The sequence below is a fragment of the Carcharhinus amblyrhynchos genome, chromosome 24 (assembly GCF_965287045.1).
Source record: "Carcharhinus amblyrhynchos chromosome 24, sCarAmb.v2.hapA, whole genome shotgun sequence".
NCBI classification, from domain to species: domain Eukaryota; kingdom Metazoa; phylum Chordata; class Chondrichthyes; order Carcharhiniformes; family Carcharhinidae; genus Carcharhinus; species Carcharhinus amblyrhynchos.
The window spans coordinates 20,520,010-20,537,562 of NC_137347.1; the positions used below are offsets into that span (position 1 = coordinate 20,520,010).

The 17,553-nt window shown below is 39.4% G+C and overlaps 1 protein-coding gene across 1 annotated transcript in view; it reads right to left on the reverse strand.

Annotated features, from left to right (window-relative positions):
- The window catches only part of eloa (elongin A), a 60,190-nt gene extending 45,065 nt beyond the window's left edge, over window positions 1-15,125 (reverse strand). The window contains exon 1 of the mRNA XM_080211234.1: window positions 15,033-15,125. Coding sequence (XP_080067360.1) covers window positions 15,033-15,107 — 75 coding nt within the window. The 5' untranslated portion in view covers window positions 15,108-15,125. The remainder of the gene's footprint in view (window positions 1-15,032) is intronic.
- Window positions 15,126-17,553: the final 2,428 nt, after the last annotated feature.

The following is a 17,553-nucleotide window of genomic DNA, read 5'->3' on the forward strand; positions in this document are numbered from 1 at the left end:
AGTGACAGTGGTTGCAGAGTCGGGGAGGTCTTGTGGCACGGTGGGTAGCATCCCTGTGCCTGGGCCAGAAGCTCTGGGTTCAGGTCCCACTTCAGGACTTGATGGCCACAGAAAATGCATTCTTAAATGTGGCCGAACAGGTTGATTATCAGCCTGTAAATACTTCCAAAATGCCTGATGGAAGGCAGTAAGCCTTTCCTGGCTAGCCATTCTGCAAGAGGCAATGGCAAACTACTGCAATGTTTTTGCCAAGGATAGCTGTGAACCAATACAATGGAAATTCCTGATCATCAATGCCTGCTTAGGGCATGGTGCCTGAAGGTGGAAGTTGTTGAGGGCTAAATGTTGATGATACCTACCCTGTTCTTCTTTGCGTAGTGTCATGGTATATTTTATCTTCAGCATCACACTGATGTGCTCAAGCTTCCCGAGTAGGACTTGAATCCACAACATTCCGACCAAGAGACCCACGCAATCATAAAGAAAATACTTTGTCTTGTCCAGGTTGGGTGACCAAATGCTTCAACAGTTGTTTGCGAGCTGCAGGTGAGCTCACACGCTGACACAAGGACGTTGTGTAGAAACTACAACAGGGCAAAAGCACAGCTGCTCTGGTACCATATATGGCAAGCTGCTGATGTTCCTGCAATGAACTTCGGAATGGCTGAACTTGCACTGACATCAGTTTCCATCTATGGGAATCTCACACTGAGTAGTTGCTGATGCCAGTTATAAACAGCCATTCTGACATGGCACAGTTGCCTAAACGGCAAAAATAGCAACCACCTGACACTCATCATCTTAAGAGTGACAAACAGACACAATTCACCCATCTTTCCATGCTGTTGAGTTTTTTTTAAAAAGTTTCAACAAAAACCACATGAAATAATTAGCGCATTAAAATTGTACATGTCCCAAAGCAGTGCACAGATTATTGAATTGGATGCAAACCTAATTCTAAGCATTACCAAACTTTGCTGCAGGATCCAATGGCCAAAAAATTTCTTATTCATTCCCCTTACTAAAATGTTGCAGGGTCAAATACAATATGAATAAATACAATACTATTCAAAGTAAAAACACATCAAATACACGTGCAATGGCTACAAACTAAATATTGAAATTATGTAACACCATTAATGTAGAAAATCATCTTGTAATATTATTTGTGTCAAGAAACAGCTAAGCCTTCAGACTCAATATCATGTTGAACCTTGAAACGTTGGAAATGGTAATAATGGTAAAACAAATTCTTGTTGAGTACGCTATACATTTAAAATAGAAATCTAAAATTTTCATTTATATGTCACTGCCATTTATATTTGCAACATCATGTTAACCTTTTGCTGCTGCCGAGTTATACACAGACCTAATCATTAATCCATATAGTTGTGATTAAATAACATATTCCAGTAAATTTTTTGTCTATACCACTATAAATTCATTGCCCAATTTCAGTCAAAAAAGAGTGATTTTATTTATTTTTATTCTCCTCACAAATCCCTCGATTAATTTTCAACTAACATACATATCCTGGCAGACAGACAGAGAGAGGCATAGTTCGACCCATCCTATGGGAGAGGTCTCTGCTCAACACCACCCAGTGGCAAGCCAAATTGGATTAGAATACAAGGCAAGGAAAGTTAAGGCACAGCACACGCATGGGTTGAGCTATTCCAATTGTAAAATTCTGATTTTAGCACAGATCAGTAGCATCTTCCACTTTTTGCAACAAATTGGCAGTAAATGACCTTAAATAAGCTACAAAGTTGCAAATGTTGTTTTTCAAAATGCAAACCATATTTTTGAAATAATCATGCGCTTATTTCAAAAGTGTGCAAGAGAACCACTAAATGGATTGCTTTGTCCTTTTACGGCTGAATAGTTTGTGTATCTTTTTTTAAAATGGCAGTAAGTCAGGTCCAAAATGGATTTTAGATGCTGTATAGAAACTGAAAAGCATACTTAATGACACTTTGATTCTCAGCTTCAGAATACATTTTGATACATGGATCCCACTACTTGGATCCCTCCGGAATAGAATGGATAAAAATGCAATTTGCTATCGTCATGCTTGTGGAAGCTCTTGACCTTTGTTGTTGCTGGCGCAAGCGTCTGCATGGCGAACAATCACCCTGAAGGAACAGTAGCACAAATGAAGGAGAGAGAGAGAGAATTTGTTGCTCATGAGTAGATCCCATATCAGGAGCAAGCCATTCCATTGGGATGACAGGAATCATAATCGCTTCCACAATTCAGACACACTAATCCTTGACCCACAAGCTAGAGAGATGACACTGAAATTTTGGAGCAAAGAAGATTGGGCTCAGGATTACAGACTATTCCACAAGATCAATAGCTGAGAAATATGGAGCTTTTTTAAAAGCAAAAAACTATTGTGCTACTCATCACCAAGACATCACATAAATCTTCTGTAGGGGAAGAAAGCAGGCTGTTACTGGACTGTTTGGTTATAAGAAATTTCTAGGCCGATTCATCATAAACGTATTAAAACTGTTAACAGTTTGGTAATCTGATTTCTTCTACTTTTATCTCAAAGAGAAAATATTCTTACAAAATACAGCAATCTTCAGTTTATCATTTCAACATTGCAGACAAAGGTTAAAACACTGTTTAAAAAAAAGTGTTCATGTATTAGAGGCTCAGCTGATAGAACTACTGACTTTTGAAACAGCTGTCATGATGGATGCTTTACATTGCTGACTGTTGCACAATACTTTGTCTACCTTTTTACAAATCATTTTGTCTGTTCAATCAATCTTGACCGTAACTTTGGCTGTGTAATGCATTAGCACTCTACTTTGTCATCTGAATTCAGGGAATGGGTGGATTGAGCCTCATGGATGCTTATCAATATGTAAGGTTCTCTATTGGACATTGAGATAATTTACCTATGGAAACTGTTATCAAGCTGATCACATGAAAGAAAGGAATTGGGAGAAAAAAGCTAGTCTGTAACCAGGATACCCTGTGCCTGTAGTAGATTTCCTAATCATTTTGCAGTAGAATAAAGATCTTTGAGAACACACAGTGCTGCTCATCAAGGGTCCAGTTACTTGTGTTGAAACCAGCTAACTAGTGTTTAAACAAAACACATCTTTACATCACTTCCAATTACTCGCACCCTATCAAAGGTTTATTAACGTCGATGAAAAGCCATAACCAAGTAAGTACTTCATAATTATGTTCTAGCTGCATAGCAAATCAAGAACAGAACAGTCTTTGTTCTGTGGAAAAAAATTAAAAGCTATTGATAGCAAGGTCTGAACACCAAAACCATAATTCAAAGAAACTCACTGCTAACGCCAGAAACCACTCATCAATAGAGCATTAAGGACAGGAAATGTGTGTAAAATGACAGAAAACAGTCAAGATGGAACGGTCAACATAGCAACAGGTGAATATATTTCATATCATAACTCAAGATAGCAGATTTCTTACTGAGTTCCCGTACCCAAGCTAGCAGGAGGGAGGCCACTTTTATGAAGAAAGACTTGAGAAATAGAATATTTTTCATGAGAGCTAACAAGGTGACCTGACAAAGGTTTTTAAGATTATGGTCATGACAAGGTATACTAGAAAAATATTGTTTACACAGGTCAATAGGATTGTAATAAGAGAGCGCAAATTTAAAATGACAAAAATAATTGAAGGTTGCACAGAAATGTGCAATTTTCAGCGCAAACCATTAATGAAGCAGATTAGCAAAGTATCTAGCTCAATTATAATAAGCCCATCTAACAGCCTAAGCTAGACATATACACAGAAGTTATATTTGACTATAAGCCAATCAATACCATCAGAATAGCATGGGAGTGAAGAGGAAAAAAATGATAACAAACAACTAACACTAAGAATTGGGGATTCAATGCGTTTTGGTTAACATTTTGAGAACATAAAACCAATTTAATTATTAACAAAGGATTAAATATTAACAGCTTGGAACATCCAAGTACGTATAGTACAGCATTATAACGTGAAGTTCAAGTTCAGAACACAGTAACAAATAACATTTACACTCAAGATTCTCCAGATACAGTGGCACAGTGGTTAGCACTGCTGCCTCAGTGCCAGGGATCTGGGTTCAATTCCCAGCTTGGGTTACTGTCTGTGCACAGTCTACACACTCTCCCTATGTCTGTGTGGGTTTCCTCCAGGTGCTCCAGTTTCCTACCACAGTCTGAAAAACATGCTGATTAGATGCATTGGCCATGCTAAGTTCTCCCTCAGTGTACCCGAACAGGCACTGGAGTGTTGCGACTAGGGGATTTTTCACAGTAACTTCATTGTAGTGTTAATGTAAGCCTACTTGTGACAAAAGTAAATAAAAAGGTAATAGGTTTATTGGATGCAGCTTCAGCAATTTGAGGGAAAAATGACAGAGGGCAATGGAGGGCTGACAAATTAATAGTATTCAATATGTGGCGATCACACCCTCTCAGTAGGGCTGTGGTTACAACTTGGCTTTAACAAGAAAAAACCAGAAAAGAGAAATTTGACAAAATGAAATCTTACTATGAATAGGATGGGAATAGAGGGATACGGTCCCTGGAAGGATACGGGTTTTGGTTCAGTTGGGCAGCATGGTCTGTGCAGGCTTGGAGGGCTGAAGGGCCTGTTCTTGTGTTCCTTCGAAACTGCTCCGTCATTCATTTTGATCATGGCTGATCATTGAATTCAATATCCTGATCCTCCCTTCCCCCATATCTCTCAATCCCTTTAGCCCCAAGAGCGAAATCTAATTCCTTCCTGAAATCACACAACGTTTTGGCCTCAACTACTTACTGTGGGAGTGAATTCTACCGCTCTCTGGGTGAAGAAATTTCTCCTCACCTCAGTTCTAAAAGGTTTACCCCTTATCCTCAAACTATGACCCCCAAGTTCAGGATTCCCCCCACCATTGGGAACATTCTTTCTGAATCTACCCTGTCTGACCCTGTTAGAATTTTATAAGTTTCTATGAGATCCCCTCTCACTCTTCTGAGCTCCAGTGAATATAATCCTAACCGACTTAGTCTCTCCTCATATGACAGACCTGCCATCCCAGGAATCAGCTTGGTAAACCTTCACTGTGCTCCCTCTATAGCAAGGACATCCTTCCTCAGATAAGGAGACCAAAACTGTACACAATACTCCAAGTGTGGCCTCACCAACACCCTGTACAACTGCAGCAAAACATCCCTATCCCTACAGTCAAATCCTCTCGCTGTGAAGGCGAACATACCATTTGCCTTCTTGACTGCCTGCTGTACCTGCGCACTTACTTTCAGCGACTGATGCACGAGGAACACCAAAGTCTCTCTGAGTATCCACCTCTCTCAATTTACACACATTCAAGAAACAGTCTGGCTTCCTATTATTGTTTCGAAAGTGATTGAATAATCTGTATTATAACATGGTTGAGGTCTGTAATTGGTAAATATTCACTCTGGTGGACTAAAATGGGGAGGAACTTTCCACTGACAAGAAGTTCAATAATCAGAGGACATGGATTTGCCTCACAGTGCCAGGGACCCGGGTTCATTTCCGGTCTCGGGTCGCTGTGTGTGGAGTCTCCACATTCTCCCTGTGTCTGGGTGGGTTTCCTCCGGGTGCTCTAGATTCCTCCCACAGTCTGAAAGATAAGCAGGTTAGGTGGATTGGCCATGCTAAATTATCCATTTAGTGTCGGGGATTAACGGTAAATACGTGGGGTTACAGGCATAGGGCCTGGGTGGAACTGTTATTGGTGCAGGCTTGATGGGCCGAATGGCCTCCTCCTGCCCCATTCTATGAAGATTATGAAATCAAAATGATCTCTAACTTGTCAACCTCTGGCATTAGTAAGAAGTACACCAAGTCTGTTAAAAAGGATGATCAGATTAAAGGTCACAGCTGTTTCTCTCCATAGATGCTGCTATGATATGCTTGTATTTCCAGCATTTTCTGTTTTCTTTCCAAGAAAAAAATCAGTCAGTTCATAATTGCTATTCTCTTTACAGTAAATTTCTAATCACAGCTGTATTGTGATAGGAGAAACTTAGCCACAGGAAAACAAAATGTAGGAAGATATCAACAAGCCATTAAGCTGAGATTGCCATCTACTGTACTTGGAATCTCCTGAGTAAATAATTTATAAAGTACATTATAAAAAAATATAAACTGTCAAACAAGTTATAGAAGGATTTTATTCCATCAAGCTGAGCAGAGCTGAAAATAGATTTCTAACGTGTGGGACACAATGGTAACCTTGCTTCAGCCAATTACTCTCCCCTCTACCCATCCCCAAAAGCAGAAGTGTTCTATTGCTACACTGCGTGGGCTTATTGTTCCTGAAATTTCAACAGCAACCTCTAATAGTCAGGCTACTAAAGGCCTTGAATTATAAAATGCTTGATCATAATATCAAGCTCATTTGAACGTGTCAATAATTAAAATAGTTCCAAAGTTAATAGTTCCTATTAAGCTCCAAAGGAATACAAACAAATCAATTACAGGATGGAGCAGATGAGACAACTATTGAGAATACAACACTACCCTTTGCTGAATAAACAGGAACTCTGTACAGTCAGAACAAACATTACATCCAGTGACTTAAGCATTAACAACAAAGCATGGCTATAGTCTGCTTACTTATCATGCACAGAATGAGCTACCTGTCAAGATCACACCTGCTCTTCAGAGTACAAGACTTACTGAGTTCACTAGGTGGTTTATTTTTCAAAAGCAGGATTCTATGAAAAGAAGAGGGAAGGGAAGGGGAGATGCAATGGGGGGGAAGAGAGCAAGGAAGGTTCACAGTCTTGTTACTCAGTCAGTGCACAGCTTGATATGGACTGTAAAAAAGTCAACATGAATTATCTTATCCTTTTGGCTAAAGCAAGCTCCGAGGCATCAACCAGATCCCAATGAAGGGTGGAGGGGGAAATCAAATCTTCAAAAATTTGGAAAATAAAAGAACAAGAAATATGCCTTATGAGTTACCATGCAAAGCAAAAAGAAAAGCACTTAGGGCACTACTGCCTCATCATAAGTGGGTTGTATTTAATATTAAGTGAATAATAAAGATTCACTGATAATCTGTTCATATTGAGGAAATGAGCATCTGTGATATCTCAGCTTACATAGAAATGTGGTGACTAATATTAGTAAGTTTTAAAACAACAATATGTTTTGCCTTTTAGAATAGTAAAATAGAGCTGCCCACAAAACACATTCAGAATTACAATGTTACAACGTGCTTCTGAATCTCCCTTAACATAACATTTCCTTCACTGTCACTGTATCAAAATCCTGGAACTCCCCTTCTAACAGGACTGTGGCTGTTCCTACAGCAGTTCAAAAATGGCAGCGCACCACCACCTTCTCAAGGACAATTAATGATGGACAATAAATGTCAACCAGCCAGTGCCCATGAGCGGACAACAGAAAAACAAATGTACCATTGTGAATGAAATTGAACTGTTTAAAACATAACATATTGTTGTTTCAAATGAACACCACAAGAAATTGAATACAAGTAATCATCACCACAATCAAACCACAGGGAATGAAAATATCATGAAATTATTTTTTGTAAACAGCGCACAAAGAAAGATTCTGATTGATCACCTCAGAAATAAGAGTAAGCTTATCTTCAAAATTTGATCCCAATTCAACTTCAAATTGACCTGGCCACCATTTATCCCTCAATCCACAATATTCAATAAAAACACAGATTAGCTGGTCATTATCACATTGCTGTCTGCGGGTGTTTGCTGCGCACAAATTGGGGGTTGCATTTCCCACGTTACAACAGTGCCTGCACTTCAAAACGTATTTGACTAGCAATACAATGTTTTGGACCATCCTGGGATTGTAAAAGGACCCATGGAACTAAAACAACACACATGCTTATGTCCTCATTTTCAAAAGAGATCAGTGCATTTTTTTTACAATATTGAGAACATGGAAGCCTGGGCATATTTCCTGATGTCAGTAACTTCTCTCCTCTAAAGGGTGTCAAGACAATCACAGCACCAAAAGCAGAAAACTCAGTACATCATTAATTGATAAAAGACAGCCTCTGCTTACAAAATACTGCACACTGCAAAAATACCCAGAAAACATTAAAGAAAAGCAAGTTGTACAAAGTTTAGTGAAAATATGCAGTATTTCTCATAATTGTACATCTGATGCCATTACAAGTTTAAAACCAGATTTTTAGAAGATTTGCTCCTAAGGTCTTGTGTCCCATTTCTAAATCAACGAAAAGCCAAATATACTATCTGTAACACTTCACAATAGGCCAAAAACAGAGGGGTAACATCTCTCGTCTGATAACCTATCACTTTGCCTTGTCAAGTGGACATTGATAATTCTACAGCATGGTAGGGTGGAATGGATGCTTTCGCTCATGTAATGCTATAATTAGGTCTACTGACTAACTACCTAAAAGTAAAGGCACATTACTGTCAATGCTGGAACCTGAAACAAAAACAGCTCTTAAAGGGTCATCCAGACTCAAAACATTGGCTCTATTCTCTTTCCACAGATTTTGTCAGACCCACTGAGTTTCTCCAGCATTTTCTATTTTTGGTTCAACTACCTAGAACTACTTGCTAACAAACTAGAAGAGAGGAGCATATAGTTTGATCACTCAGCCCAAGGCTTAACATAGCTGTTCACTGCTTTTCTGCAGAGTACCCAAAGTACACTCCCAGGGAAAATAAGGGCTCCTCAACAACTGGTCTAATGGAAGGATGTAAAGCTAAGCCCAGCAATTACAAGCCAATCAATTTAGCTACAGTGGTAGAGAAACTTCTAGAAACAATAATTCAGGACAAAATTTATAATCACATGGATAAATAGAGACTAATTAAGGATAGCCAGCATGCATTTGGCAAGGAAAAATCATGTTTAACTAACCTGCTGAGTAGTTTGCAGAGTAACAGGGAAAGATGATGACAGCAATGCTATGGATATGGTGCGCACGGACTAACAAAATACATCCACACAGTGACCCGCAGTAGATTTTTCAGCAAAGTTATCGCTCATGGAATAAAAGGGACAGCAGCAAAATTATGACAGGAAGTAGTAAGTGGACGTTTTTCAGGCTGGAGGAATGCACCACCTGAGTTCCTCAGTGGTCAATGTTGAGATTCTTGCATATAATGACCTAGACATTGGTTTACAAAGCACAATTCAAATTTTGCAGATAATATGAAAATTGGAAGCATTGCGAACTGAGAGAGTAGAACAGAATTTTAAAAGGACATAAACAAATTGGTGGAATGGGTGGGAAGTCGTAGCTGATGTTCTATGTAAAGTAGTGTGAAGTAATTCACTTTGATAGGAAGAACATGGAGAGATAGCACAAACTAAAAAGTACATTTCTAAAAGGGATGCATGACCAGAGGGATTTGGGTGTATATGTGCACAAATTGTTGAGAGGGCAGGTTGAGAGAGTGATTAATTCAGCATACAGTGTAATAGGCTGTATTAATAGGGGCAAAGTACAGGAGCAAGGAGGTTAGGTTGAGCTTGTATAAGACATTAGTTCAACCTCAACTGGAGTAATACGTTCAGCTCTTGGTGTCGCACTTTAGGAAAGATGCGAAGGTATTAGAGAGAGTGCAGAAAAGATTCACGAGTGTAGTTTCAGGAGGGAGAAACTTCAGTTATGAATATAGATTGGAGAAATTGTGACTGTTTCACTTGGAGAAGGGAACATTGTGAGGAGATTTGTTAGAGATATTGAAAATTACGAGGGGTCTCAAAAGAGCAGATTGGGAAAATCTTCCAATCCATGAAAGGATTGAGAATGAGAAGGCGCAAATTTAAAGTAATTGGCAAGAGGAGTAAAAGTAACAGGAGGGAAAACATTTTCAGATACCAAGTGATTGGGGTCTGGAATGCACCACCTGAGTGCGTATGGAGGCAGTTCAATCGAGAATTTCAGAAGTGAATTAGATTGCTTTCTATAAAGGAAGAATGTGCAGAGTTAGGGGGAAAGGGTAGGGAATAGCAGGAAGTGAAATGCTCACTCGGAGAGCCGGTACTGACACAAAGGGCTAAACGGCCTCCCTCTGCACTGTGATTCCGAGAATTAACAAATGAACAAGAATTCTACAGTTTAAATTATCTTTCCACATGAAGTCTCAAAGCAATTTCTATTTCAAATGGGAAAGCCTACAGGCACTTCATTTAAAACAGGAAGACATTGTGATAATTTAAAAGGTTTGACAAAGGGAACTTGGTTATGAGCATATTGACACACAGTGACATAAAGCATTATTCCTGTGACTCCCCAGTGTAAAACGCATTGAACTCAATTAATGCATAAATCAACAAGGAATAAAGCTGAAGCATTGAGGATAAGGCTGCTCTCACACACTAACTGGTAGAGAATCTAAGAGTTGAAGGCAGTTACTCAGGCCAGCAAAAAATGGTGTTCCACAAGGATCTATGTAGGACCACCATCTATATAAACAATTTGAACTCAATCTGTGTACGACACTAAATTGGGGAGCATCATTAATACTGAGGAAGGCTATGATATTGCACAAATAAGATTTAGTTGCGGAATGAACATTTAACTGAAAATTAATTTCAAGGTAGGCAAGTGTGAGATGTTGCATTTTGGTTAGAAAAATGAGCAGGCCACATACCTCTTGGAAAACAAGTGTCTTAATGGGATAGATGAAAAAGTCAACTAGTGAACAGGTAAACAAATTACTAAAAATTGCAACCAAAGCTCTGATGTTCATTACTAGAACAACTGTTAAATGGACAAGTTATATTAACTTTATGCAGAACATTAGTGTTACCACACAAATAATGTACACAGTTCTGGCCCCAATATTATTAAAAAGATTCAGCAGCACTAGAGAAGGTGTCAAAAGGATTTACACAGGATAATACTAAAACTGAGATAGCATACTGATTGGGAAAGACTGAATAGGCTGCTGCTCCTTTCTCAAAGGAAAGAGAAATAGGTAGTCTGATACAGGTCCTTAGGATTATGAAAGGATTTGATAAGATTAGAGAAGATGTTTCCACTTGCAAGGGAAACTAAATCTAGAAGCAATGAATACAAGATAATTACTAATAAATCTAAAAGGGAATTCAGAAGAAATTTCCTTACCCAGAGAGTAGTGAAATGCAGAACTTGAGGCAAGTAGCGCAGATGCATTTAGGAAGCTAGATAAGCACATGAAAGAGAAAGGAACAGAATGGCACATTGCAGCATGATCTTAGATTTGCCTATGTTTCTTCATCAACATTCTCTCCCCGGAGACATTAACTATTTTTTGGGTATTGTTCCACAAGCACTGGTCACCAAATAATCATTCTTTTCATACATGTCCTGAGTGCGTCAACAAGTTTTTCAACTGGAGAACACATTCAGCCAATTCAACATATGTATCTCCAGGAGATGGCAATCAGAGCAGGAAGATGGAGAGTTTCCTTTTTCTAGTGTACGGATGCTAAGACTATAGTGCCCAAATCACCACCATTCATGTCAACTAGCTCAATAGGGGAGACAGTGGCATAGTGGTATTGTCACTGGCATAGTACTCCAGAGACCCAGAGCAAGATCTGGGGACTCAGGTTCACCATGGCAGATGGTGAAATTTGAGTTCAATAAAAAATATGGAATTAAAAATCTAATGATGAAACCATTGTCAATTAATGTAAAAACCCATCTGGTTCACTTACGGCTTTTAGGGAACAAAATCTGCTAACCTTACTTGGTCTGGCCTGCATGTGACTCCAGACCCAAACCAATGTGGTTGACTCTTAAATGCCCTCTGAGGGCAAGCAGGGATGGACAATAAATGATGGACCAGCTGGTGATGCCCCAGCTGGTGATGCTCATATTCCATTAGTGAATTTTTAAAAACTAAATTGTTGAGACCAAGGGGTTGAACCTACTGAATCCTTCATAGTAATTGATTACCCAACTTGGTTAAGAGGAATTACTGCTTATATCATTCAGGTTCAAGAGGTGCATGTACTATGAATTAACTAAGAAACCATGATTTCTGCATACAGGAAATAATAATACAACCTTGCATTTCAAAACAAAATGTCATTGGTTGTGCAAAGGTAACTGCTGTGCAACTGAGGAGTGATGATGTGATTTGGCATCAGAGGGTATGTGTCATCTGAACCCTGACTGTATGCCAACTTGCAATTTCCTCCTAGTTATCCAGTTGTCTGTACATATTATTCTATTACATTTTGGAAAAATAATCAATTTTCCAAGAAGAAACCCCACTTAAAACTGGAGTGGGTGTGCTAATGCAAAGTTATTTTATGCTTAGACCAAGTAGATGTTTATCAAGACTTCACCTATACAGACTAAATAGGGAACAGTAATTCTTCAGAAGTCCCAGGGACACAGCTGCTGAAATGGTCCCTTGTGAACAAGTATTCACAAGTGGATAACTTTTGATCATTTATATTTAGAAAGTATCCAATAATAAAAAAGGAAACAAACAATGTTAGAATTCTAATACTAAAAACAGAAACAGCAGGTCAGGTAGCATCAGTGGAACACGAACAGAGTTAATGTTTCAGGTCAATGACCCTTCATCAGGACAGAAGTTAAAACTCTTGACAAGATACTTTGTAATGTAAAAAACTGTTAAAATGTTCTAAATTACATAGAATTTATAAATACACCAACTTTTTTCCTCCTCAAAATCTTGGTATGGCATTCATTAGTATCAATAAACCATGTTGCCTTCTCGCTTTGTAGAAAACATTTAGTCTCCATGTTGTTTGAACTGCAGCTATGCGCCAACTCAGAGTCAAACCTACAATGTCTATCATGGGTACAGTGGGGTAGTGACGACATCACTGGTCTACCTAAACTGAGAATGAGTTCAAAAATAATTGTTTAAAAAAAACTGAAATCAGTTTTTAAAAAACCACCAATAAATTAGTTATCAGATTGTCATAAAAACATAAATGTGTGATGATTAACTGTTTTTGAAGGGGTCTTGCAAGTCAGTGTGTTATTAAATTAGTACAAAAGAAGGCCCACTTAGCTTTTCTCAGGAACAGGACAGGTGGATAGCCAAGATATATGAAAATGACAAAGTTACTCCCAGAGCCCATAAAATCAGCTAAGCAACCATTAAAATTTTCTTGTATGAAATTGTAATGGTTCAAGGCCCTTTACAAATTGTTGGTATTTCTTCAAAACGGCTAGCTGATTGAGCTTAGATACAGACATCTTAGAAATTCAGAAAGTACCTTTTGACGCCAGGTTTGCCAGCTGTCCAACTACAGTGGGATTAGGAGACAGCAGAAGCACCAAAGCAATTTTGATAAAATGTTACCCTTTAAATGGCAAACTAAATTCAGTTTGGTTTAAACTGATCTAGAGCCAATTTGATTTTTATACCCTATTTTACAGCATCTAGTGGCAAAGTAGGTGTTATAATGCCAATCTGCATCAGATTGCAGTCTGTACTTCTTGTTAGGACATATTATGTCAGAAAGCTCAGCATAGAATAATACATCTAAGTAAGCCCAAATTGAATCAAAAAGGTAGCTTCAAAGAAGGTTTTTTTGACAAATAGAAACCACAGAAAATCCAAACTGAAGGTGCAATGAAAACCTATTGTAACATTTACAACTGTATGGATGTTAAGAAATTAAAATTATCTTTAAAAGCTTCATGCTCTGCTACATCTCAGACAGATCCAACCATGGCAAGCTGCTTTTAAAACATCACAGTCTCTCATTTTTTTTTCCAACCAAAGCACAATAGCCATTCACAACAACTTGTATTTATGTAGCACCTTTAATGTAATAAAATATTCCAAGGCACTTTGCAGGGGTATTATAAAACAAAATACGACACAAAGTTATAAAGGAGATATTAGGAAGTTGACCAAATACATGGTCAATTATAGCCATTTTAAGGAGCATCTTAAAAGGAGGAAATAGAAGTAGAGAGATTTATGAGAGGGAATCCCAAAGTCAAAAGTACAAAACTAACAGTAGTGAGTGAAAATAAGAATACTCAGGAAGCAGAAATTTCTGAGGGTTATGGGGTTGAAGGAGATTAGAGAGATAGGAAAGGGCCAGGTTATGGGGGGAAACAAGCATAACATTTTGAAAATCAAGGTACTGTTTAACCAGAAGTCATTGCAGGTCAGCAAGCAGAGGGGCAATGGGTGAATGGCACTTGGTGAGAGTTAGGACATGTGCAGACTTTTGGATGACCCTCAAGTTTACAGAGTAAAACACAGGAGGCTGGACAGAGTTGCCTAGCAAATTAAGGTATACCTGTATGCTTGCAATTATGACAACCAACTGGCAGCATTATATAACATCTAATAAGTCAATACAAAACGATCAGCAGAATTCAACCAATCAACAAGTTTGACTAAAGCAAAGTATTATTTATCCACACCACTTCCTTTACACACAACCTATATTGCTTTGAGAACCATACATGCAGCAAGGTATCAAAATTATCTGCTAGCATCATTTCATACATTTACACTAGCCACTGGCCATCACTTAACCCCATCTCTAAAAATTATTTTGAATCCCACAAAAAGTCTGGATGATTTGCACTACAAAATCAAGTATATTTAAAGTCAACGAGACATCAAAACCTTTATATTTTCTTAAAAATAAATCTGGCCAGTGAGTTTAAAATAATTAATCGGGATTCTTCAGATGTTCAAAGAGTGCAATGTCATCACTTTCCCATACTACACTGTAGAAATTCTTACACACGCATATTATTTGTTAATATAAAACAGAAATCGAAAATAATTTTAAAAATAATAAAACAAGCTCATTAACACCTCACATAAAAGAGAAACGTCCAGGCGTAGGACCCTTGGCCTGACCCCTGGTTCCCCAATGGTCTGACTGTATTATTCAATAGATCGATCACTGGTTTCCCAGGTGTTAGTCAAATGTATTTCCGTGGTAAGATTTATTTAGCCCGTTCCTTGCGATGTAGCCCCACCTCGAAACCCCGAGGTGATTTAAAAGTGCAGAGTCAAATAATTCTTTACCTTCTTGGGTTCCTGAGTCTCTGACAAGCGAGATTGCAGCTTTAAAACCTGCTCCTGCACCCCGTCAGCAGCCATGATTCCCACCGTCTCTGGCCCAGCAACCACCCGGAAGTAGTTCTGCGCCTTCAACCTGGAACTGAACAGCTGCCTATTGGAGTTAATAGACCTTATTCACAACCGCCATCATGTTTTGACACGTGGCTCAGCAACGTCCACTTTGTGGAAGAAATCGGTTATGGCGCTGTCAGGAGTTCCTCGTCTCGCATCACGAACATATACATGTGTACAAAATTTCTAGTTTTCATTAAGATAAACAGGGCTCAAAGAATCCCTACAGTGCAGAAAAAGGTCGTTCAGCCCATCAAGCTTGCACCAACAACAATTTCATCCATTCCCTATCCCGTAACCTCACGTGTTTACCCTGCTAATCTCCGTAACACTAAGGGGTAACTCAGCATGGCCTACCACGCTAATCCACACATCTTTGGAAGGAAACCCCTGCAGACACAGGGAGAAAATGCAAACTCCACACAGTCACCCAAGGCCGTAATTGAACCCAGGTCCCTGGTGCTGTGAGGCAGCAGTGCTAACCATTGTGCTACCATGCCGTCCAGCATTGATATTTAGCCATTTAGACAAATATCACCTTATGTGTCTGGTATCAAATTTTGTTTTGAAATTTTCCCTGTCCCCATGAGTTCTTTGCTATCTTCAAGGGATCTAAGTAAAATTGATCTGGTCTGCCCAATTACTAGTAGGTATAAATTCATAAAACAAAACTTCCCTTAACTGTAACTGAATGTTGGAAATACAATGCAAAACTAAAAAGAAACACAAAGAAAATGACCCTTTCCTGAATATGATTTGAATTTTTCATGTCCTGGGAATGCTCCATCTTGGTGCTAAGAACATAAGAGCATAAGAAATAGGAGCAGGAGTAGGCCATCCAGCCCCTCGAGCCCGCCCCGCCATTCAACAAGAACATGGCTGATCTGAAGTGGCTCAGTTCCACTTTCCCGCTTTCTCCCCATAACCCTTAATTGCCTTGCCTACCAAAAACCTATCTACCCATGTCTTAAATATATTTAGCAAGGTAGCCTCCACCACTTCAACGGGCAGAGAATTCCAGAGATTCACCACCCTTTGAGTGAAGAAGTTCCTCCTCAACTCCATTCTAAACTATCCCCCCCCCGCTTATCTTGAGGCTGTGCCCTCTAGTCCTGCTGTCCTTTCTGAGCAGGAAGAATCTCTCTACCTCTACCCTATCCATCCCCTTCATTATCTTATACATCTCTATAAGATCCCCCCTCATCCTTCTAAACTCTAATGAGTACAAACCCAGTATGTTCAGCCTCTCTTCATAGTTCAACCCCCTCATCTCCGGTATCAGCCTAGTGAACCTCCTCTGCACTCCTTCCAAGGCCAAAATATCCTTGCGCAAGTGCGGCGACCAAAACTGCACACAGTACTCCAGCTGCGGCCTCACCACTGCCCTGTACAGTTGCAGCAAGACCTCCCTGCTTTTGTATTCTATTCCCCTCGCTATAAAGGCCAGCATCCCATTTGCCTTCCTGATCACCTGCTGCACCCGCAGACTGGGTTTTTGCAACTCATGCACAAGGACCCCCAGGTCCCTTTGCACCGTAACATGCTGCAGCTTTTCGCCCTTTAAATAGTAATCCCTCCTACTATTATTCCTGCCAAAGTGGATAACCTCTCACTTGCTAACATTGTACTCCACCTGCCAGGTCCTTGCCCTCTCACTCAGCCTATCTAGATCCCTCTGCAGACTTTCCACACCCTCCGCACAATTTGCTTTTCCACTTTGTGTCATCAGCAAATTTCGACACCTTACACTCAGCCCCCTCCTCCAGATCATCTATATAAATGGTAAATAGTTGAGGCCCCAGCACCAATCCCTGCGGCACTCCACTAGTTACCGACCGCCAATCAGAATAGCACCCAATGATAGCAACTCTCTGCCTCCTATTAGACAACCAATCCTCTATCCACGCTAACACCTTACCCCCAACTCCATGCCCCCTAACCTTCTGAAGCAACCTTTTGTGTGGCACCTTATCAAACGCCTTCTGAAAATCAAGAAACACCACATCCGCCAGTTCCCCTCTGTCTTCCGCAAGGTGAGTAAGGTGCGTAACTGTTTATTTCAGAAGCACAGATAACCCTCAATTTGGTAAGCATAAAATTCAACAAAAGTACAAAAAAAAGCAAAAATATCACCATGCCTCTAAAACACACACTGCTGTAATATGTCTGTTTGTAACATTGGTATCATATAATCCAAGATGGCACCAGCACAAAGCAACTTCTTGCAAGCTGTGCCCAGCGTACCTTTAAATTCCATCTTTTATACTGTTCTGTGCTTCTAAAACTCTATTCTAACTCTTTTCTTTCTCAACACCCTAGCTATGACTCAAACACTACATTCTGCACCCTCCCTTTCCTTCTATGTACAGTATGCTTTGTCTGTATAGTGCGCAAGAAACGATAGTTTTCACCA